Source organism: Falco cherrug, chromosome 3 (genome assembly GCF_023634085.1).
Source record: "Falco cherrug isolate bFalChe1 chromosome 3, bFalChe1.pri, whole genome shotgun sequence".
Taxonomy (NCBI): Eukaryota; Metazoa; Chordata; class Aves; order Falconiformes; family Falconidae; genus Falco; species Falco cherrug.
The window spans coordinates 31558040-31581559 of NC_073699.1; the positions used below are offsets into that span (position 1 = coordinate 31558040).

At 43.2% G+C, this 23520-nt stretch overlaps 1 protein-coding gene and 1 long non-coding RNA gene across 5 annotated transcripts in view; both read left to right on the forward strand.

Annotated features, from left to right (window-relative positions):
- Window positions 1-4154, forward strand: part of LOC106631551 (uncharacterized) — a 13128-nt gene extending 8974 nt beyond the window's left edge. Inside the window, exon 3 of the long non-coding RNA XR_008731638.1 lies at window positions 1397-4154. This is a non-coding gene — a long non-coding RNA (uncharacterized LOC106631551). The remainder of the gene's footprint in view (window positions 1-1396) is intronic.
- Window positions 4155-10170: 6016 nt separating this feature from the next.
- Window positions 10171-22477, forward strand: TP53INP1 (tumor protein p53 inducible nuclear protein 1). Of its 4 annotated transcripts, XM_055705223.1 has the most exons (5): window positions 10797-10941; window positions 13910-14193; window positions 14720-15068; window positions 16700-16739; window positions 19058-19192. In XM_055705223.1, exons 2-5 carry the CDS (start codon window positions 14082-14084, stop codon window positions 19073-19075), a joined length of 519 nt encoding a protein of 172 aa, XP_055561198.1. In that variant the 5' UTR covers window positions 10797-10941; window positions 13910-14081; the 3' UTR covers window positions 19076-19192. The 4 variants fall into 4 exon arrangements, with proteins under 4 accessions (XP_005445445.1, XP_055561198.1, XP_055561197.1 ...); XM_005445388.4 differs by lacking the exons at window positions 10797-10941; window positions 16700-16739 and adding an exon at window positions 10171-10299 and having other exon boundaries at window positions 14717-15068; window positions 19058-22477; XM_055705222.1 differs by lacking the exon at window positions 16700-16739 and having other exon boundaries at window positions 10917-10941; window positions 19058-22477.
- Window positions 22478-23520: the final 1043 nt, after the last annotated feature.

Sequence of the window (23520 nt, forward strand, 5' to 3'; positions counted from 1 at the left end):
AAAGATCTCAATCAGAGATTTGCTGCACTTTCACTGTTGTCGTTTTGTACATCTGTATGTATTTCACAGATTGGTTTTATTTGAAAAGCAATGTATAGCTGTAAAGTATTAGTCATTAATCTGGCACCATTTAGCTGTAAATTATTAATCATTAATATAACATCATTACATGCTGGGTTTGCATTCTGATTTCCTTTGCTTGATCATTAAATAACGGATTGCAAACAATGTGCAAGCTCACTTTTTGTTTCCTCTGTTCCTGAGACGCATTTCAGAAGCTGCCTGTTGTGCTCCTTTCCATCAGAGAAGCAAGCAAACCTGCCCAGCTCAGCGGGCCACTGCACTGCTTCCTGCTCACCATGACTAATGCAATTACACCAGAAGGAAGTTTAAAATAATTTCGTTAGTGTTTGGAGGATGAGGTTCATCTTCAGCCAGACCTCAGACCTTGCTTTCCACAGTGTTTGGATCACTGAAATACTCTTATATAAGCCTAATTGACACAATTAGAAGAATGACTCCTAACAGATGTGTGTTGCTGTAGCAACTTGGGGGGAGGGCAGCCAAAGTGCCCTCCATATTTAACAAAACAATATTAATCATAATAAGTAAAAGCACTTTATCCTTTTTATAAGGCACTTGCTCAGGAGCCAAGTGCCTTAACATGTTGCAACAAGGATCACTGTAATGGAGTTTAAATAATTTGAAGGCGAGTGAAAAATTCTCTCGGTAATAACCAAAATTACATGGAGACAGAGGCATAGTCAAATGTTGCCCAGATCTCCCTGGATATAAGGCAGGAAGATTAGCTGTTCAAAGCTTTGATTCTGCCGCCATAGGAACACTGGAGGAAGAAAACCACCAAAGGCATCTGTGGAAGCAGGAGGAGGCCTAAACTGCTGAGCTTGTCTCAGGTTTATCCTACCAAAGGGCCCAGTTGTCCAGTGAGAGCACTGTGGGCAGCCTTTAAATCCACCTGCCACCTCCTTTCTGTTAGAGGGACTCCAGGTTGTTCTGTGTTGGCAGTGGATATGGTTGTGTATGCAAGTGTCAATGGGTGCTGGCAGCGCTGTGAAATAATAACAGGCCTCCTGCTTTCCGTGTGGCACACCAGAGTGGGAACAGGTGCTTTGCAGAGTGGATCCAAATAGGTTTGTTCCTGACTCTTGTCTTGCCTGTCCCGGTAAACTTGCACATTTCATCCAAACGTGGTTTCTTTGAAGTGTCAGAGACCACGCACATTACCTGAGACCCACGACTTAGGACTTGTTTTCATTAAACCTTTTGATTTGGAGCCAGTGATAAGAATTTTGACTGGTATGATTGTCACTTCAAAGTTATTATTTTAACTAACACCATTTTAATCTTTGTCTTGATGTCTTTGCAACTTGAACAGTCACATTGTGTTGCTACAGAGTACAAGAAAAACCTGAAGTCAGCGCTGACTGGAACTGAATAATGGGATTTCCATTTCCAAGATGAAGAAGCTAGTAAACAGCATGAATAAATAAGCAAGTCTGAAAAAACAAAACACTCATCTTTTGGATGATCATGGAAAATACAGATGAAAAGGGATCTCAAGAAGTCATCTATACCATCCCACTCTCTACAGATGGATTAATTTTATCTCTGTCATTCCTGACTAAGTTTTATCTGATCTCCTTTTAATAAGATTTACAATCCCCAGGCAATCTAGCTTAATGCATCACTAGCCTTATTTTTAGAAAGTTTTTCCTAATGTCTAACCAAAGTCTATTTCTGCTGCAATGGAATGTCTTATTAATCTGCAATATCTTTATTTTTTAAGACTGCTTTCATATTTCTGTCAAGTTTCTCTTCACTAGAGCCAGCACCCCCTATTTCTCCAGTCTTCCCATCTAATCTGTTTTTTTCTAGAGCTCTGATCACACACATTGCTCTCCTTTGTAGCCTGGTGAGTGTTTTATCTCCCCCAAGCATGGTGCCCCAAGCCAGGCTCACTGAGCTCCAGATGAGCTTTGCCAATACTGAGAAAAGTGGAAGAATTACTTCACTTACTTTATAGCCTCTATTTATATTTGTACCTCTGAGTATGTAGTCTGCTTTTTTTGAAAGAATATGCAACTTCCAGAATATTTCTGCAGGGCTGCTCCCTACTCATTTGCTCTTCAGTCTGTGTTTTTGCAGTGGATTATTCTTGACCAGACGTAAAATCTTGGATTTCCTATTCTTAAATAGCATCTTCATTTTCTTCACTAACAATCCCAGCTATGTAGTTAACTAATGTGACATTGCTCAGTTGAATATTAAGCTTATATTTTTTCCAACTTACTTTCAAATTTTTTTAAGCTTTATCATGCTGGTTTGTGTCTGGGCTCTATAAACCTTCAGCTTTGCTCTAGTTATAGTTCCAGAGCCCAGGTACAATATGTTCATGTGCAGCCTGCACGTGGCCCCTTCCCTTATCCTATTCCAGGTACAGTGGTATGATTATAGCTGTTTGACCTGTTGCACCATTGGGAGCTCAGCTTGCCCTGATAATAGCACAGTTATGTTTACTGTCCTTGCAGCTCTGGCAATTACATCTCATTACACCACCTTAATTATTCAAACACTGACATTTGAGTGTTAATATGTCTAAAATTCAGGCACAGAGAAAAAGAGTTCTTTCAACTTCAGCATCTTTTATTTAGCTCTCCTCTTGAACTGCCTGTTTTCTCACAACACATTCCTCATTCTGTCACAACCAGTCATGTTGTTTTTCCAAAAACCCTGGAAGACACTCTAAGGCCCTGCTTCTGCCAGGAATTTTGTTATATAAAAAAATTTCTAATACTTGACCACTTTCACCGCAGCAGGATGAAAGATGTATCTTTAAAATACATCAGGTAGCGTGTTTTGAAGAACTGGCACAGGTGAGGCGAATGACTCTTAGCCCCTCAGCTCCTGGGTTTGAGCCTTGGGGGATACCAGGTGCTTTGAGACTGAGGGCATCACTGTCAAGTTGTCGCATTCTGTCACACTGTCACTCATAGCCAAGAAAGCACCGTTTTGTTGTGTGTGTTTAGGAATTGAAGCATACTAACTTTCTCTAGGTTTTGGACCTCACAGCAGCTGGAATAACACCCCAGGAGCAGCTCTACTTCACCTTACCCAAGAACCTTTCCACAACAATACGACTGTTTGAAAAGTTCTTAGCCTATAGTAAAAAGGGTTAAGTGCACACAACTCTCTTGCATCATCCCGGTGGAGTACCTGACTACCTGACCACATCCTCCACATCCTAGTATGAGGAACTTAGGCAGAGTTACAAGGAACTTATGTGGCGTTACTTAGTCTGCCCAAAGCCATGCAACAACTTAACGACTGAATCTGGAACTACAGGTCTCTTGCTGTGATGACAGGACAAGACAATCTTGCTGGCAAGTTTTACTGAAATCTTTGCTGTCGTCTGGGGAGTTACGTTGTTATGCAGGGAAGGTAAACCTTGCTGTGAACACTAACTTTTCCAGACTGGAAGGGCATGTGGCAGTATGTCTCTTGCCTGGAGGCTTATTAGAACATATCTTGCAGAGGCTGAAACCTCATTTATTTGTTATTGTGTGGAGCCAGTTTTAAAATGCTATCTGAAAAGAGCTCTTCAGATGACTGTAATACCAGATTCTGAGTTGCAGCGATTCAGTATGCAATGATGACGCTTGCACCTGGCTTCTATGAAATGCTTATCCCAACAGGCAAGACCTCCCACGTTATTTATTCATTCAGCAGAGCTCAGCTGGCACAGAATGCTGGCATTCATCCTGCCTGACCTAAGCAAGAAAGGGAACCCGTCAATAAGTGCTTGGGATCGCCAGTCAATTCCTCCATGTGTGAACTATATATACATACATATATACTGTAATAGTACTGTATAAGTAATTATGAAATACACACACACATATATATTTGTATATATACTATGCTAAAATTAAGTTTTAACATGCAAGCTAAGGATGCGGTGAAGTATTGATTGGCTTTGTTACCAATGCAGTGCCTGAGACCTGAGAGCAGGAAAGGTCACATCTTTTTTACCCACCATCATCACCTCAGGCTCCATGGTGACAGACATTATTTGATCTTCTCTCAGAAGTACCTGGCTTTTTTTTTTTAATCGATTGGGGCCAATCTGAGAAACACTGGGCTCAGTATTTGCAAGAAACATCCGTGGCTGAAAAGAATAACAATGCAGAATCATGGTTCGTGGCTTTGTACCCTGCAAAGACTAAGAGATCTTTCAAAAATAATGGTAATTTGCAATCAGTTGGAGTGTTACAGTTGAAATCCAAGCACATCCAACCATATGATGTGATTCATATTACTTGGTGCTAAACTAATGTTGCTAATTCTTTTGTAACTCGTCACAACAGAACAAAGATAGTGCTCACTATTTTAGGAAGTATATGAATCAGTAGGAGAGCTAAAAGGAAACAAATGCATCGCCGGTGAGACTAAAAATGCCTCAGAGATGTGAACAATGTGTGTCTGCTGACTCTGCGGTTGTGCAGAAAAATTCAAGGAAGGGTTTTAAGCATGGCTAGCCACACAACAAAACATGCTTTGGGCTGGCAATTTAAGGAGGAAGCTGTCTTGCGCGCCGTCTGTCATTCCCACATGATTTAAAACGCAGATATGCTACAGACAGAGAAACCTACTTATCCTCTCACTAAATATTAACTGACAATCATTATGAAGATGAATCTAGCATAGGAAAATAAATTATGGTACCAAAGTAAGTTCCTCTTAAAGTCAAGCTATTGTAGTTGATCAAGCAGACTTGCCTATACATTGAGCACGGGATGCCCATCATCCTAACATCACCACTGAAATAAAGAACAAAAAACTATGAAGGGTTAATAACCATGGTAATAACCCATCAAACATCTGAAGCATGTAGGAATTTCATAAACGTAACAAATGAACAAATGCATGTTCATTGCCACCGTCAAAAATTCACAGGTCATCTCTCCTTTAATGTGACAGTCTTAGGCAGGAGGTGTGCTTCTGGAAAGCCTCTTTAATCACAGGGCAAAGAAGAAAACAGCAGAAGAGCATGGTTCCTGGTTGTACACAGAGGTACAATAGGGTCTTTTATTACCAAGTGCTGAAGGAGAGGACAGGTTCAGGCAAGAGTAGTGAAAATATGCTGGACTTTTTCTAGTACAAGAGGCAAATATGAAAGAGGACAGACAATCCCAATGGAAAATGTTTGATGTATGCCTCTGGGCTCAGGAGAAAAACGGTTCACATAATGACACAAGAAGAGGCATCTGCCTTTGGCTCCCTGCTAACTGGCACTGCAGTACAGCACTACCTGCGGAGTCGCCCGACACACTCCAGTCTGACCTAAGGGTTCAAATGCTGATGATGAACTTGCTCTAGAGGAAAAAAAAAAAAAAAAAAAATGCGCAGAGTTATTCAGACCATGGAAATCTATACTGACTTCTAAGAGGATTTTTATTTTGACAGAGCGGAGGAAAAGAGCTCAAAGTGTCGCTAGGCTTACTGTTATTTTTTTAATCTGGCTATGATTTACAATGGCTTGCTGCCAATGGCTATTTGAATACCTGGTTTTGCTCTTGAACAATATGAAAAGCAGGAATTACATTTTGACAGTTTCTAAGGAAAAATAACTTTATTCTGACGTGGACTCTTTGCTGAAGAGGACAACAGGTTTAATGTTTTAAGATAATACTTCTTCAACAGAAAACTGAATCCCTCAACTTTTTCGGTCTGGTTTGGAGGATCATATCTGGTAATTTCTGCTTCCTTGGATCTCATTCAGCCAAATCATGAGGCTCCTACTAATGTCAAAACTAGATTCTTGAATTTGCTGAATTCATGCTCTAGAAATACAGAAACAGGTTTCTAACACCTGTTTTGCATAAAAGTCTGGAAAGGCCTGCTCTTACTCAAAACTTTAACTTGCTGTTTGGGAAAATAGCATTAGAAACTTGTGACTTACAGCAGGAACAATCAATCTGGTGTCCTTAAGCCAGCATTGCAGAAACCTTTGCGCTAACTAAAGTCAGAGGAAGAAGAGCAGAAAAGGAAGTGCCTGTTTTTGTTGAGACTGCTGTTTAAATCTAGACGTCCACTTCAAAAAAAGGGATTGACATTTGTGCAAGGACACAAATGTCAGACTGTGCTTTTTTAAGCTTGGATCTGTTCAGACTGCTCATGCTTTGAACAACAGGTTTGAAGTGTTTGTACCTAAATTTGGACAGAAAAGCTTGGACTCTTTTGAACAGGAGCTAGTATCCTTTCCATAAGGGGAAAAAATAGTATTTAATTGTGGTTAATCACAAACTTGAGATATTTTTAAAATTATAAACCCCAGCTATTTCTGCATAATGCATTCAGCTGGACAGACCAAGACCTGTCTGACAGCAGTGATCTTGCAGAGTCATGCAAAATTGCACAGAATCTCTTCCCACACAGCACAGGACTTTCTGCCACAGCCAGATATCTGGAAGCCATGGAGCAGAAGGCATTAGGCTTGGTCTTAACTATGATTAGGTTTAGGGCATTGGTTTTTAACTGAACATTAAACCGAAACTTTGGTTTTGGTGGCTGTGCTGCACTCACCTTAAACCAATGACACACATCGGCAAAGATGAATGGTGTGGATGTTCCTGTACAGATATGCCAGGTTCATGCTACGTGGGGTCAATGGATTTGTTCATGCAGATCACTCAGAATGATATCAAAGTGCTTTGTTGCACATTATTTGGAAAGAATTTTTATTTGTCTGGAGGATATATCTTCTCCAAGGTTTAGAGGGAGTTTATTTTTCAGTCTGTGCAAGCTCTGGCGTCATTCTCCCTTCCTGCTACTCAATGATTCTAATGTGGAGATAGATCTGCATTCTCACCTACCATTTAAACAGGCACGTCTGTGGAGTAGGGCCTCTCCAAGAGGCACAACACATGGCAGTGCTTTGTTATAAGCTCAATGTGCTCATTGTAACTCACAGGTCTTGTGGTAAGAAGGTCAGTGTTTCTGTACTCCATGGCTAGACATACATTGTGCCTGCTAAATACTGCTGTAGTATTTCATCGCAGCGGGAACCTGGACAATAGGTCATGCCTTGCATTAATATGTAGGATCTTGACAAATCAATACAGTTCAAATAACAGGGGACAGCTTCCCAGTCGTTTACTATTCCTGTGACACAGGGCGCTCTGGACACACAGGGAAATATTTGCAGGCACAGCAATGGCTGTGCCATTAAGCTGCCACTGAGCACACAGAAAGTACGACAGACTCTCTGCTAATTCCTACCAGTAATTCAGAATCATGCAAGGGCATGTATTATTGGAAACATGAACGGTTCCCTTGCTCCAGAGATCTCTTCAGGGTTTGGTTTTTTTTTTTCTGTAATACAAATATAGAAGTCAAGTTCCACAAGGGAAGGCCAGTCAGCTTTTGTGTCCAGCAAGACCCGGACCAAAGTGACTGTATTTCTTTTGCTGTCTGAGGGCCTGATCTAACAACCATTAGAATCAATAGAAAGGCTAATTGATTTGAAAGACTTTGGATAAAGCATCTAAGGCCACAACCTGCACCATTGCAATCACCAGAAAATTTGTCGTTGACCTCAGTGAGTGCAGGATGAAATACCCAGGCTCTTGGTCAGCTGGTATTTAAGTTGACACACATAATTTATTTCATTTTAAACCATTCATATGCCTAAGTACTTGTCAGACTGGAACAATAGCACTGGTTGCCAGGCTGAGAAGTGGGGTAACTTTCAGATCTGCCCCTCTCCTGCCAACAGCAATGTGATATGGAGGGAAGAATGAGCAAGTCTGTTGTTTCCACCATTTTGTGACAATAGGGAATTAAGGAATAAGGTAAGTGAAATTGATGGAAAAGAAATTGAAAGCAACACCACAGAAAGAAGCGAGGTTCTATCCCTTTAATTACTTCTCAGAGGACTTTAAAAAATATGAACACTGGCCTTTTAACTTCATTCAGAGTCTGTGTTTCAAATACAACTCAAGCCTTCCTAGGGCTTGCCTACACTGGAAAAATACATTATGTTAATTGATTAACACGTAATGCTTAATGTAAAAGTCAATATAAACAAAGACTACCATGTTTAACATTTGTTGTTGTTGTTGTTGACCCAAGGTAACCCAGCTGCTAAACATGACAGTTCTTGTCTACACTAAGTGCTTTCTATCACCTTAATTAACATGTTCTAACACAATGTAATTTTGCAATACAGATAAAACCTTTGGGGCATTTATTCTGTAAATTTAATTTTCTGTCTCGCCTATCTTGAATTCGCAGACACGCGCTGGTTCTGCTATCTCCCCTCCCCCCTTCAGCCTTGCAGCCACTGTCACTGAAAATCAAAGAGACTTTGTAGGGTTTTTTCATGCATTGTATCAGCTTATAAACCAAAAGTTCAATCGAACATACAATCAGTTTATACCCCTCGATGGTGCCGATATAAAAATAAAGTTGATCTCATAATTCAGGAAGGGTTAGTTCAGTCTAGAAAAGTATCATCAAATACCAGACATCTGAAATTTTTGCAAAAAATGTTGCAAATTGTACAGCTAGCAGTTTGTCAGTCAAATCAGACAGCCTGCTCCCAGCCACAGGAGGACACTTTGCAGCATTTTTCCAGAATGTACTTTCTGCATTATGTTCTACATAGAAAAGCTTTGTCCTTACAAGGAAGGGGGGCGGGGGGGGAAAGGTGTACAAACAAGACATTAAACACTGTGGTTAAAAGATCAAGAGGTTTGTCTGGACTCCAGTAACTGTAAGGCAGTCATGTTGCACACCTTGTATTTTAGTAGAAAGTGTTACTATTGCTTGCTACAAATCAAGTTACTCAGCACTACTGAAACCATGAAAAATCCCAAATGGTTAAAGTGTGTTGCATGTAAAAAGCTGCTTGCCTACATATCACCCATTTATTTCTGCATCTTCAGAAGGCTGCAGACTGTTGCCCGGCCAGCATTTGCTGCAGTCTGGAGTTACACGAAGCAAGTGAAGGTGTGCAGCACAGCTACAATAGCTCTCCTGGACTGTAACTTCACTGCCTGGAAATCCCTTTCCTTTTAGCTGCTCATCTCTCAGAAGAGCACTGTATTCATGTTCATTGCCTCTTCTTTTTTCCCTAAAGAAAAAACAGGGAGTGGATGAAGTAAGAGATGTAATGCACAAGCTTTGTAGGGCTTCAGATACGTGACTTGTAAACTTTACAGCCCAGCTAAGGTCCTTCAGCCTAATGATTCGTAAGGGAAGTGATTTTACTCCTCTACTCTGCTCCTGTGAGACCTCACCTGGAGCCCTGCATCCAGCTTTCTGGGGTCCCCAGCACAGAAAAGACATGGACCTGTTGGAGCGAGCCCAGAGGAGGGCCATGACGATGGTCAGAGGGCTGGAGCCCCTCTGCTGTGAAGACAGCCTGGGAGAGTGAGGGTTGGTTGCTCAGCCTGGAGAAGAGAAGGCTCCGGGGGGACCTGGCAGTGGCCTTCCAGTACCTGAAGGTGCCTAAGGGAAGCTGGGGAGGGGCTTTTTACGAGGGCAGGTAGTGACAGGGCAAGGGGCAATGGCTTTGAACTGAAAGAGGGTAGATTTAGATGAGGTATTAGGAAGAAATTCTGAACTGTGAGGGCGGTGAGCCCCTGGCAGGGGTTGCCCAGAGCAGCTGTGGATGCCCCATCCCTGGAAGTGCTCCAGGCCAGGCTGGATGGGGCTTTGGGCAGCCTGGTCTGGTGGAAGGTGTCCCTGCCCATGGCAGGGGTGTGTGAAGGATCTAGGCAATCTTTGAAAACCCCTCTGGGGCCAACCCCTCTATAACTGAAGGCTGTGCATATTTAGCTCCTAATTAAGTCAGCACGTTTAATTAGCCATCATTTTGCGTATGTGTTTGCGTTATAAATTAAGGTTTTGTAGACTGCCGTTAACTCTGTTCCTCACCACCTGCTTTCCGAGGTCTGTATTATTACCAGCTTAACGGAATAGCACTTTGTTTCCCTAAACTTCGTAACCGGCGCCGGTAACGGCGGGAGGAGGGGGGGTGGGGCGGGCGCGGGGGCGGGGCGGGGCCCGCCCCGCCCCCGCGCCCGCCCCACCCCCCCGCAGCGTCCCTGCCCGCCCGTCACGTGCGTTAGCGACAGCCGCCGCCGCCGCCTATTGGTGGAGGGGCGGGGAGGGGCGTGGCCAGGGCGGCCGGGCCGTCAGCTGCGCGCCGCGGCCGTAACAACAAAGGGCTCCGCGGGGTGCGGAGGCGGCGCGGTAGCGGGCGGTGCGGTGCGGGTGAGTTCGTTTAGCGGGATGGGGTCCGAGCACGCTGCTGTTGTCCCCGCGCACTGCGCGGCGGGGTGTAATGGTGCTTTGCGGTTCGCAAAGCAGCAGCGGAGGTCCCGTCTCTCCGTGCATCGGTCTCTCTCCTCGGATAAACGTAGAGACGGGGAGGGTTTTGCCCGTTTTACCGGGTGCTCGGCAGCTGGGGGTCGTGTGTGTGTGTCCCCACCCCGGGGCTGGCCGCCGGGGTGCAGCCGGGTAGGTGCGCAGCTGCTGCGGGCTCTGCCGGGTCACCCGCCGGTTCCGCTGCAAGCGGCGTGTGGGAGCCGCCTGCTGGTGGCGGGGGGCTGCGGCGGGGGGCGCCGGCGGCCGAGCTCCGGCAGATTGCTGCGGGGTGTGTGTGTGTGTGTGTCGCTTTTCGGTTTATTTGGTGTGCATCTCCTCTCCTCTGCTAGGATAGAAAGAAAAAAACCACCCTGTGTTTGTTGGTGGTTTTTTTTTAATGGGGTCGTGAGATCTCTCTGTAGTGCTGCATCCAGCCCTGGGGCCCCCAGCATAAGGACATGGACCTTTGGAGCGAGCCCAGAGGAGGGCCATGACGATGGTCAGAGGGCTGGAGCCCCTCTGCTGTGAAGACAGCCTGGGAGAGTGAGGGTTGGTTGCTCAGCCTGGAGAAGAGAAGGCTCCGGGGGGACCTTGCAGCTGCCTTCCAGTACCTGAAGGGGCCTAAGGGAAGCTGGGGAGGGGCTTTTTACGAGGGCAGGTAGTGACAGGGCAAGGGGCAATGGCTTTGAACAGAAAGAGGGTAGATTTAGATGAGGTATTAGGAAGAAATTCTGAACTGTGAGGGCGGTGAGCCCCTGGCAGGGGCTGCCCAGAGCAGCTGTGGATGCCCCATCCCTGGCAGTGCTCCAGTCCAGGCTGGATGGGGCTTTGAGCAGCCTGGTCTGGTGGAAGGTGTCTCTGCCCGTGGCAGGGGGGTGGGAGCTAGATGACCTCTAATGTCCCTTCCAACCCAAAGCATTCTGTGATTCTAGACGACAATACAATATTGTTGACATGCATCAGGTGTGTTATCTGTAACAGCCTCTTAATCACCGCTGTAGCTGAGTCAGTTGTTCCTGGTCTTTTCTTGCAGCTGGTAGTTCCTGTCTAAGAGCTACGGTATCTCTCTTTCAGTCTCTGTCTCCTTTGCCTCCCCTAACAAAGGCCCTTGATAACAGCATTACTTCTTGGTCCCCTTGCACGAGAATGTGCAAGTGTGGCCTTTTTAAAGGCGCTTATCCAAAAGGATGCCAAAACATTGACCCGTTTCTAAATGATTCAGATGGTTTTTTTGGATCCTCCTTGGGGTGGAGGAAGGGGGAAATGGGACAAACTGCTTTTGATCTACAGAAAGACATCTATGGGTCAAAAGCTGTAGTTTGTTTACGTTATGTTCTCAGGAATGGGGATATCTCTTTTCCTTGTTAGAGGTTAATTATTTGATGTTGCTGTGGATGCCTGTGGAGCCTTAATATAGGAGTGTGAGCTCTCATCTTGTACAAAACAGAAAAACAGCTTCTGCCTGAAGGTACTTCCAGCCTTGATCTAGGAAGGAGGTAATGCATGCATCTGGGAGTACAGGGAAAGCCAGTGCTGATCAGCGAGTACACTGTGGCTTGCTAGTTAGTTAGCCCAAAGAAAAAACAAACTCTTTTGTTCATAGGCCTTATGCCAGAAGAGGGTTAGGGATGGATGTGGAAGATAACTGGAAAGCTACAGACCTCAAACTTTCACTTAGAGTTCTTTTCTTTATCTGTGGTAAGCTCTGTCTGTAATTGAAGCACTCAAACCTTCTCAAGAAGATGCTCAGGAACACTGTGGGCATTTGGCGTTTCCTTGGGTAACCCATCCAGGGCTTAGCAGCCTTAATGGTTAAAAGCATTTCCTGCTAGTAACCACTGAAAACTTAACTTTACTGCAGTTAAAAGCTGCTTCTGCTTGCTGTGAACATAGGAGAAGGGAATAAATGTTTGCCTCTTTCTTCACGTAATTGACTACTGTTGTCGCTTCTTTCATTCGCTGTTAAATCTTTCCATTTGTCAAATTTTATTATGTTTCTGTAGACTTATGGTCATTCTTGCAGCTCTCTTGGAGAGCCCAGATGTTTAATTTCCGAGTGTGGTCCTAAAAACGAGCCTTTTATCACTACGGCAGCTGAGCCAGTTGTTCCTAGTCTTGTGTTTTCCTGTGGCTGATAGTTCCTGTAGAAGAACTTGAGTGCACTTCTTGAGTTACGCTGTACCTTTTCATATTGCTTCTGAAGAGTACTTTGAATTATAATCCTATCTTTCTGTGCTGTTTGAATAAAGAAGTAGTTGCATAAATGTCTATAGGAGCGCTATATGTATGGAGCAGGTGCTTGTCCTTGTAATGAACAAGTAGTTGATGGGGTCTGGTGTCCTGGGGTAGGATGGGGTAGGATGACGTAGGAGGCCAACCTGACCCTTTAGTGTGGTCTGAGAGTTACGGGTGAAGCAAGGTATACTGCCCTTAAATAATATTCATCATGGATTGTATCTTCTTTTAATGGCTGTGTGTGTCTAGTCTAGTGTGTCTTACTCCCTTTCTCTTCCTGAATGCAGACACTCATACCCTCTTACATGCATATCTTATTCCCTATTTAATTATTAAAGGAGTGTTTAATATGTAATAATTCTGACATGCTGTGATAATGCAAATATCACTATGGTGAAATAATTTGCAGTTAAATTAGTGGATATTTTTCACATGTAGTCTTTTTCTGCTACTTCAATAGCTTCTATTTATCGACTCATATGTAAATATTCAAGGGCTGTAGGCATGCTAATCTGAAGTGGTTGAACATTCAGCTTCTCAGTGCTAACGGGATTTTTCACCTTAACTGCCAAATGCAGAGTTCAGGCTTATGGTGACTAATTACATGTAGATTTAGGGAAGTGTATTGAGTTTAAAACATTGGTTTTAATTAAGTATACAAGTTACTTTTCTTTGTTACTTAGACTTACCATACATGACTAGTTGGGCACTTGCTGTGAAAATGATGTCACCGGTGACTATCCAGTGCGCTTCAAGCCTGAAGGTGGGGCATGCCTGCCCACTGCATTAACTTGTAGGCGGTGCCTGTGAACTGGTGTGATGGGAGGGAGAAGAAGCTGCCTTGGGCACCCCGGGAGCACTGGCAGGGATCTCTGGGAGAGGTCTGAGGCTGTGTCAACAGAGATGTGTTGTCTGGAGCAGAAAACATGCAATTGCCCTTTGCATCTTTCTCAGTCCAGGAGGAAGACAGACAGGGAGCATCTCGGTGAGCATAGGCACAAGACTCCTCTCCTCCCATAGGAGAAGATGGGATTTGACAGCTAAACAGCCCTTTGCATGGGAGGAGGGTCAAGAGGGAAGGCACTTGACTCTGAGAGACCTAGGCTTTTCCTGTATGCGTGTAGCTGGGAGGGGATGGTGAATGCCAGTGAAGCTGCCTCTCCTCTTAGGGAAAAATGTTTACTGGTACTTCTGACTGCACTAACGAGAGGGTTTTTTATTTGTTCCCTAGAGATGTTACATGTTGCTTTGTCATTAAGACCCTTGTCATCGTTTTTTGCAGGTTTCACATAAACTGTTTACTAGTCATGCCTCTGTGTGCCCTGTACCTAAGCTGATAAAGCATCTATGCACTTTAATCTCAAGTCTATGCCACTCTGCTAGTACAGTGTGAGCTGTGCCTTGAACCTTGGATATAAAGACCTACCAGCCAAAGTCTTGCTCCTGCCTTAGTAATGTTCCAGAGGTTAAATAACATGCTCATGGGAGAGATTGATAGCTTGTCCAGCCAAGAGCCAGAGTTCAGTGAAAAAGAAGACGACGAGTGGATTCTGGTTGACTTTATAGGTAAGACATCTGTCAAATGTAAGCTCTGCCTTTGTCCTGCTCTGGCTCTTGTTTCTTCGCAAGGAAGCAAGACAAGCAAGTAGCCCGAGAGAAACTTTACCAAAAAAAACCCAGTGTAGATTAGAGCGTAGAGTGTCTTCGAAGCAAATGTACCAAAGCATGTTATGTAAATTCATGAGAAAAATGATGTCAGATTTAGAAGCCTGATACAGCCTTCAGCAGAACCACTTGTACAGATAAAATATTTGACTTATTACGCAATTTTATTGCTTTACTGATAGCACTTGTTTTACGTGTCTAGCATGGCTTATCAGGGAACTCCCTTTTCCCCTCCCCTTACTTTAAAAGAAAAAAAATAATGTATGTGCTAATAGGGTTTTATTTCTCTTTCTTTCATTGTTTTTTTTTTTTATATATATATATATATATCTTGTTTCTGGCTACATGCAACCTTGTTGTTTTCTGCCTCCTGCAATCACCAACATCCATGGGTTCTGCTCGACTGACTAATGGCCACCTACAGCAGACACTTGCACTAATTGCTCCGTGGAGGAAGCAGACATCGCTGAAGCATCAACCACGGACGGCTCCCCGGTCTTCTCTTGTTTACCATCTCCTTTGGAACACTTGCCAGAGGCCAGCGAGTCTTGCTTCATCCAGTTTGAGTCGTGTCCCATGGAGGAGAGCTGGTTTATTACCCCTCCCCCATGTTTTACTGCAGGTGGATTAACCACTATCAAAGTGGAAACCAGTCCAATGGAGAATCTCCTAATAGAGCATCCCAGCATGTCTGTGTATGCTGTCCACAATACCTGTCACAGCCTTAATGAGACTGCATGTGGAGATGAGGAGTTTCACAGCCCAGGTAGTCCCAGGTATGTCTGACTTCTCTTGTCAGGAAGCCCTGTTGCTGAAAATATCTGGTTTCTACTTGATCAGCTTAGACACTTAATACTGAATTTTCCAGCTTATTTTGGAGCAGGTGAATAAAGCATGAATACTAGACAAGGTGGGTAGGGTGGTCAGGGCTGCCTGCCTGCTTAGAAAAATGTTATACAAGATGGTTGTGTCAGGAAACAGTTGGGTATGCTGTTCTGACACTGCAATGAATATTGATGGAGCCTAATTATTCCCTTGCAGAATATACTCTGGTCCTGTTGAAACTGGTGGTAGTTAACTCTGTAGCTGGTAACATAGATTTGAAAGCACTTTGCCCCCTTCATAGCTATGTGGATTTATCATAACTGTTAGTCAGTACCCTTTCAGTCATCTGATGAGGTGAAAAATGTTATTTAATTATCCTGACAGGGAAGCCTTGTTTTAGTGTGGGTTTTTTTTCTGTTGTTCCTCAGCCTAGTGATAGATTAGGACAGGATTAAGTTTTTCCACAGGTGACTTGTGGAGCAAAAGCAAACTGAAATATTCCACAAAACTTAATTCCCTCAAGGTAGAATCTGTGCTGCAAACTTCTACTTTTAGCAAGGTAAGAAGTTGTGCTTTTTGGTTTCAGGTCCTAAAGAAGATCTGGCCATATGGGATTATTGCAGAGGCAGGTTTGCCATTACCTGCCGCTTCGGTGTTAAATGTCCAGTATATACATCTATACAAGTATAGTGTATGTAGATGTGTACATGTAGGGTATTACTTTGTTGTTATGATTCCACACTTGCCCATGTGTTCACTGATTAGGAAATAATTGGGTGTTTTGTGAGTCCTGGTTAATAACAAAGTGATTTTTTTTTTTGTACCAACTGGTGCTTACCTTTTAAAAATAATAAAAAATCATAGTATACTAAACTTTGTTACACAGGAAAAAATGAGTGTAGTGGTAGAGTTGCTGTAGGTAGATGCTGATTGACTTTTCTGATCATCTCTTTGCTGCATTTAAAGTTCTTGGTTCAAAGAAACAGGTGACATTATACAGCAGCATGTCATCTCAAAGTATAGCGCTGATACTATTAGAGTGGGGGATTTGTGCAGTTTGTGAAGTTAAGCATTGAGAGTCTAGCTTAGCTTAAACCGGGGGGGAAGCTGTAAGCAGGCAGCAATGAGGGTCTGAAGGAGTCTGCAAGAAAACTGTAGACTGTGAGGCATGCCCTAGTGAAAGACAGTAGACCAGTATATCTAAAATACCAGTTTGCAGTGGACAGTAACACACAGTTGGATACTGACTTCAGTGGCTTGAACCGGGGATAATAGCGTAAATTCTTCTGGAGAAGAGTCCTGTCTTACAGTATACAGTTAAGCCGCTTTAATGTGTGGGGAGGCTAAAGGTGTGATGATCTTCAACTGGTATGTGAGCACGTTTCTTTATGCTGAATTCCTTGTCAGACGATCTAGACTTTTGTGTACTTTATGTTGAGTGGCAGAGCTGGGAGGAGACTTGAGTCTAAAGCTGAGGCAAACTACAGAAACTGGAAACATCAATGACACTGATAATGCAGTAAGTTTCAAAAGCTGTTTTGAAGTCTCTAGTGGTTTAATGGTTGGCCATTTAACATTGTAGGGCCAAGAAAAGCTGCTTAAGGCACACTGGCACAGTAACAGTAAGTACTGCTGGTTTGGGACAGTGCTTTTTGTTTGATCAGGCTGCTAGCAACACTGCTTCCTCTAGAGCCTTGTCTGCCAAAACAATACTGGGTATAGGACTAACCTTTGTGCCAAATGATGTTACTTGATCAAGCCTAACTACATCTGCTTTAACAATTCAAAATGCTAAGTGCAGAAAAATTACGTCGTTATTAATTGGGGTGGGGTCTGAAGCCTTTAATGTTTCTTGTGAGGTCTGGTTCTATAGTGCATCCAGCAGGACACTTTTGTTTTCTAGTGAAATAGATGATGGGGGGCAGCAGTGAATGTATGTAGTTTAGCTTTAGACACAGCCTGTCTAAAATTACACTTTGACAGTGTTGATGGAGGCTCATCAGCCCTGTTCTCTCGGTGCCTAGGGCTCACTAGTGCCAGGCTACCAAAGGCAACCACCAAGATACCAAAATGCTACGCTTTGGAAGAGTACGTGGCCTTTTAGTTAATTCAAATCACCTCTGCTATCCCAGTTTCGCTTTAAGATGACAAGTAGAAGAGTGTTGGTTTGCAAACCAGTGCTGGAAGGGTATTTGATAAGAAGGGGAGGAAGCTTAAATACCTTCAACCAGCAATTTTAAACCAGTTTTTCTCCTTTGGTGGAGGAAATATATTTGCTCCTTTTAAATTCCTTTCAGAGCAAAAGGATGTTGTATCAACTTCCCTCTGTTTGCCAGTTTAGTCGCCTTTCCATAACAAACCACGCTACTTTGTATTAGCAGTTGATGTCCTTTGCTAGCTAGTAACGTGCAACATGGGCATGGTTAGGAAGTATGGGTTCTGGTAAGTGTGGTGTGGCTTCCTAGCTCCTTACAGCTTTCCCCAGAAAGGCTTCATTTGGAATTCCACCTCTAGCACTGTAGCCCCGTATTTGCAGGCATCCTTGTGTAAATTAAACTGGTGTGATCTGCATAGAAGGTATTTGCAAGGCACCGTGAATTGATTTGTGTGATGTTATTCACTTATTTCTTGCTTTATATTTCAAGTGTTAGGTTTAGGGAAACATCCCGTGAATGAACAGGGGAAAAACCAGCATGTCACACATGGCTGTTCTGGAGTCTGTAGGCTTCATCAGTCATATCAAGCTACTCAAGAGCCAAAATCAAGTGGATTAGGATACTTGAAGGAAAAAAATTGTAGAAGGGAGGAACTGTCCCCATGCTGACAAGGTATTTTGCTCCAGTGTGGAGCTGGGGGACAGCAGAAGAGCTCACTTCTGTGCTAGATACTTGCAGCCCACCAAGAGCAAGGCCACAAGGGTGTGCCATGGGCACAGCAGACCAGACACGTCTACAGAGATGTGATACAATAAATGCATGTTAAGCTCTTCCAGAAGAGACTTTATTGTAGAGTCATGCTAGTGCTGAAAAACAGACTTCCCAAGAGACCTCTTGCTTGTGCTAAGCAAGCTCCTGCTCTTGCAGACACCTTTCTGGGGAACCACTGAGTTGACAGCTAGGCATGGAGTCCTGGGTGGGGGAAAAAGAAGGCAAGCAACTCGGATGCTACTGGTCTCACACCAACTGGGGCGCTCAGGCTTGTTATTTGCTTTGCTTTTAAAACTGCCAGGCTATTTTTAGCTTTACTTCGGAAGATTCAGGAAACGCCAGTGATTGTTCTGTCAAGTAGGGAAGTCAGTTTTCAATATGTCAGTCCCTGCTTGCATAGGCTGCTGGTTTGTTTTTTACTAGTGCATGATGGAGTAAGGGTTTGCCAAAACTGCTGACTTTCTGCTCGTGAAATCTAGAGGGCTGGTTGAGGAACAATCCTTCTAAGTTATTTCCTGTGTGTGTCACAACTGGTCTATCTTTTCTGTTCCTCTGCATGAATGTTGTTTGGATTTACTCGTGTGGCTGGCAATCCAGTGACACTTCCATTAGCATCCTTGTTTTCAGGCTGAGCCACCGATGTTCAAGATGATTTTTAAACCTGAACTTTGCCTAGCGGATAACGCAAAGTCTTCTAAAGCTGGAGCAGTGTGACACACATTGCCTTTTATTTCTGATCTATGTTGCATCTTGGGCTTAGGGAGGTGGGGTGGGGAAGGAAGGGTGCAAAAGTCCGAAGGCTGTTGTGGTGCCCTTGTGCAGCACTGCGTATTACTTCCCAGTGCAGTTTTCCTGAACTGGCTTGACCTCACCTCCGCCCAGATCTCTGTCCAGTAGAATAAGAGTGCCCTTTTGAAATGCTGGATGTTGATGTCTGTGTTCTGCCCTTCATAGTTTGCTTGTCTTTCCAATGCACCTCAGTAATGACAGATATCTGCTTGCTCCATTTCTAGACTGGAGGCCCGAAATGAAACGGGACAGCGTGTTCACTGCTATGTCACAGCTCTTGCTACTCGTTCAGCTTTTCTGGAAAAAAACAAGAGCTTTCGTCCTACCCACTGGATAAAAGACCGTAATGAAAGACACTATCTCAACAGAAACAGTCTCCGTCGCCAAAACCTTACCAGGGATTGCCACTCTCGGCAAATCAAGCACAACGGACTGTTTGTTCACCAGCCTTGCCAGCGTCAGTTCAATTACTGATGGCTTTTGTGGTTTTAATCTATGGTCTAATTGTTTTTTAGGTTGCTCTTGTTTTCATGCATAGGTAAGTGTGGTCAATCTGAAGCTGATCGTCAATCCCTCAAACACAATCATAACTAGAGTTGCATTTTTTTTGAAATGGCACATAACACTCTGAACATTTTGCAGCAGTCCTAAATGTTGATGTTAAATATCAATGTCTCGGAAGCCTATCAGTACAATATTTGTGTGCTGTTTTATAAACTATGATGTATAGATGGGTTCTTAGTTTGTATTTTAAAGGAACTTAACTGAGGTGGAAATCAGTTACATTTTTGCGTTCATTGAAGTGGAGTTAGAAAATTTGAGGTTAGCCGTATGCTGTAATGACTAGTACTTGACAGCTTGTATATCTGTCCATATTCAGCATACGTGATTACTTCCTAACAAGAAAATACTACAGCTGCCAGTGGATATTACATAGCTATGCTGAACTGTTACGAGAAGGACATCTAATCTGAATTGCCTAGTACCCACTTGTGTTAGTGGAGTCTGTGTAGGTATGTTGGGTACTTGATATGGGTATTGGAAAAGAGTTAAATGTCCCCCCAGTATTGTTGCAGTGTGATATGGCACTGGTGTTACAGGTGTGGTACCTCATAGTGGAGTGGAAGGAAAAGTGGACCTATGGGTTAAGTGCAGACACACAGCCCAGAGACCTGACCTGGGTTTTACTCGGTGCAGTTTGAGTTCTTACTCCCTTTCTCTAACTCTTCTCTTTCTGTCTCTGAAGGATGTATTTCCCCTACGCTATTTCATTTACTCTTTAGTCTAGTTAAAGGAAGAAGATGGTGGATCGACTGTTCTTTTAATCCCATCAGTAGCTGACCGCTTTTTAAAGAAGTCAGGCTGATGGCAAACTGCTTCTGAGCTGCTAATTGCTGTTAGGTTGTCTCATATTTACAGACTGAGAATAACTCAAAATTAGCTAGAAGGAAGGTTTTATTAGAAATTCTCCTCATTCTCTGTCTGTCTTCTATGAAAATGAAGTCTGAGTTAATTGTGACTGAAAATGAGGGGCAGTGTGTGGCAAGGAGAAGAGGATGCTGAAAAACAGTCTTATAGAGCTCAACACAGTGATAACAGGGTGTTTAAGAATTGAGATGGATCAACAGCAGTTGTTCCCTTGGCCCATTGAGGGCAGAAGGACTGGATAGCGATTTTGTGGGCCAACAGGAAAGAAAAGCCATTCAAAACTAACAAGTAGTTTTCTTAAAAACACTTTGCAAGATGTTTTGGAAGTTGGTGGGCACTTAAAAAAAAAAAAAAGTATATGTATTACACAGCAGCCACATGGCCTGCTGAACCCCAGTAGATTAATTTAGGAAGGAGGTTAAATGGTTAGGGAGGTGAGGAAGCAGAAATCTGCATTGAAAGAAGGGGGGAAATATAAGTGAATTATCCCCCTTTCTGTCAGTGCTTGATGTGACTTACTGTGTTTTACCTTGTGTTCAGTGCCTAGGGCATAAAAGTGTTAACGTGATGTTCAACCATGTCTTCCAGCAGTCCTTAAACAGAAGTTAGTATAAGGAGCCTTTGAAATTAGGCAAGATCAATAATGTGAATTATTCCAGACCTGTGAAGTATTTTAAATTCAGCCAAATGCTTCAGTTTCCCTGAAGCAAAATCCCAACGGTTTGGATTGACCTTGATGTAGTGGTACTGTTGCACATTCTGCAGCTGGAATTGTTGCAGAACATATTTAGTGTACAGGAAACAGCATTCATAACATCTGTTTCAATGCAGATGTGCTGCTTCACTGGGATTAGTTAAGATCGTTGCAAAGGGATGTTGACAAGTAGTTAAACATATAAAAGCTAGAGGTGCTGTCCTGGGTATGCTAGTCTCATCTGATTTTATTTTTTTTTTTAAGACACACTGAATTCATATGGACAGTGAAAGAACAAAATCGGTCATGTCGTGAGAATCCAAAACCGATTTTGTTACTACTCTTTTCAGCAGTATGTGCCCATGTCCATAAAATTCTTTTGTGGTCCGAATACTCCAGTTTATCTGCAAATAGCTGCAGTTTCACTAGTCTCTCATCTGTTCACAAATGCTCTTACTTGCTTCAGATTATTTACCTTTATCACTCCAGCTTTTTGCCAGTCTTAAACTTCCTTCTCACTGCCAACTTTCTAGCTCAGGAAAATTCTTTGCTTTCCTGTGGTTTTTCTTTATATAAAAGTAACTACTTTCCTTCAGCTTTAATTTTCTTAAAGTGAAATGAAGGAAGATGGAGTCTCCAGCTCCCCGTGTTGGAAAGAGTAAGTAACCCTTTAACTCTTAATGGGGAGATAGTTGAGAGTGTAAGGCTCCCAGGCATTACAATGAGAGCCTTGGTCTGGTCTTAAATGCAACTTTAGACTGCTCCTGGAATTGGGAGATACTGATCTTTTTATACTGCATTACTAGATGACTTTCTGGTGATGAAAACCTATATCTTTCAGGATATAAACTATTTTGTTGCACAAAGCTGTGCTTCTCAATTTGTAATATTGGAAACCATATTATTGTGCGAGTACTGCATCAATGGCTTTTTGTTAATTTGTTTTACATATTTATGTTGGTCTAGCCCTGTTTTGTGCCTGGAGCTATTGGGCAATTAGATTTGTTTTGGTTTTCTGTTATAATAGTGAGCTGTGTGGCTTTTATATGGTTTTTTGAATTGTATTCGTGTGTGGTTTTTCTTGTAAAAGTGGAGGCCTTGCACTGTCTCATACTGATTGATATTCATGAATCTTGCAGAAACTGTATTTTCATATGTATTGGTCAATAGACAGACTTGCATTTTAAACTGTGCCTTCTACACAGCAAACTTGAAGATTCAAAAGGGACATTTCAGTTAGGATTAATACTGTACAGCAGTCTATGCATATATGGCAGCTTCTCTCCAGAGCCACTTCTCTATTTGTAGCAGTCCTTTTGATACAGAAGAATGTCTGGCTCTTATTTTTAATAGTGTAACACAAGCTGAAAACCGACAAAATACAGCACTTTGCCAAAAAGTAGCATTGCTTAACCGGTGTGTATTTACTAAAGCGATCTTCTGTATTTTGTTTTCATAGTGCGTTCTGCGCACCATGGGGAGATGTGATCTTAACTCTCAATAAAAGATGGCCTATTACAAATTGTCAGTCTGTTCTTTTACGTTACAGGTCAGTCAAAATCCAAATGCCTGAGCACCCTGTTCAGGATTAGGAGGTGCAAGTACCAAGTATCTTGGAATGCTTGCTATAGTGCAGGAGTTCCTTGGGGAATCAGTTTGCATTGCTGATCAAGTGACAATGCACAGTTCAAGTAGTGCTACACATCTCTGCCAATTGGTGTGTTTCCTGATCAGCGTGCAGAAGTGCTATAGGTGAACAGGACAGAGATAAAAACACACTACCACTTAAAGCATGAACGGGGTGGGGGGAAAGTTGTTCCTTATCTAGGCTGAACCTCTCTTGTTCCAGCTCGTACGCATTGCCTGTCATCCTCCTGCCACACACCGCTGAAGCATCTGTATGGAAGACTGCTGTTAGCATTTAAGGTGGAAGCAGGGACAGGTAACCTGTGAGGGGCATGGGGATCCTGTGCAAATGTCCAAGGATCGGCTTAGGGAAGCCAAGCCATCTGTAGCTGAACCTGGCAAGGGATGTAGAGGACAACGGGTCTTTCACAGGTATATCAGCAGCAAAAGGAAGATCGGAGAAAACATGGGCCTGCTGCTAAACTGGGCAGGAGTCCTCATGACAGAAGACCTGGAGAAGGCTGAGGTACTCCATGTCTTTGCCTTGGTCTTGGCTGCTAAGACAGCCTTTCGTAACTGCAGGCCTCTGAGGCCAGCGGGAAAGGCTAAAGCAAGGAAAATCAACCCTTGGTTGAGAAGAATCAAGTTAAGAAATGCTTAGAGATAGGACAGACACAGATCTATGGGACATGTCTGTGACCGGCAAGGAAACTGGCTGATACTGTGAAGCTGTTCTCTGTTATCTTAAAGGTTGTAATGGACAGGATTCCTGAGGGCAAGGAGAACAAGGGCAACTACAAGACAGTCAGTCTCACCTTGATCTCTGGGAAGATGATGGAGCAAATAATCCTGGAAAGCACAAACACGAAGGTGATGAGGAATAGCCAGAATGGATTTATGCAGGAGAAGTCATGCCTGACAACCTGGTAGCCTTCTACG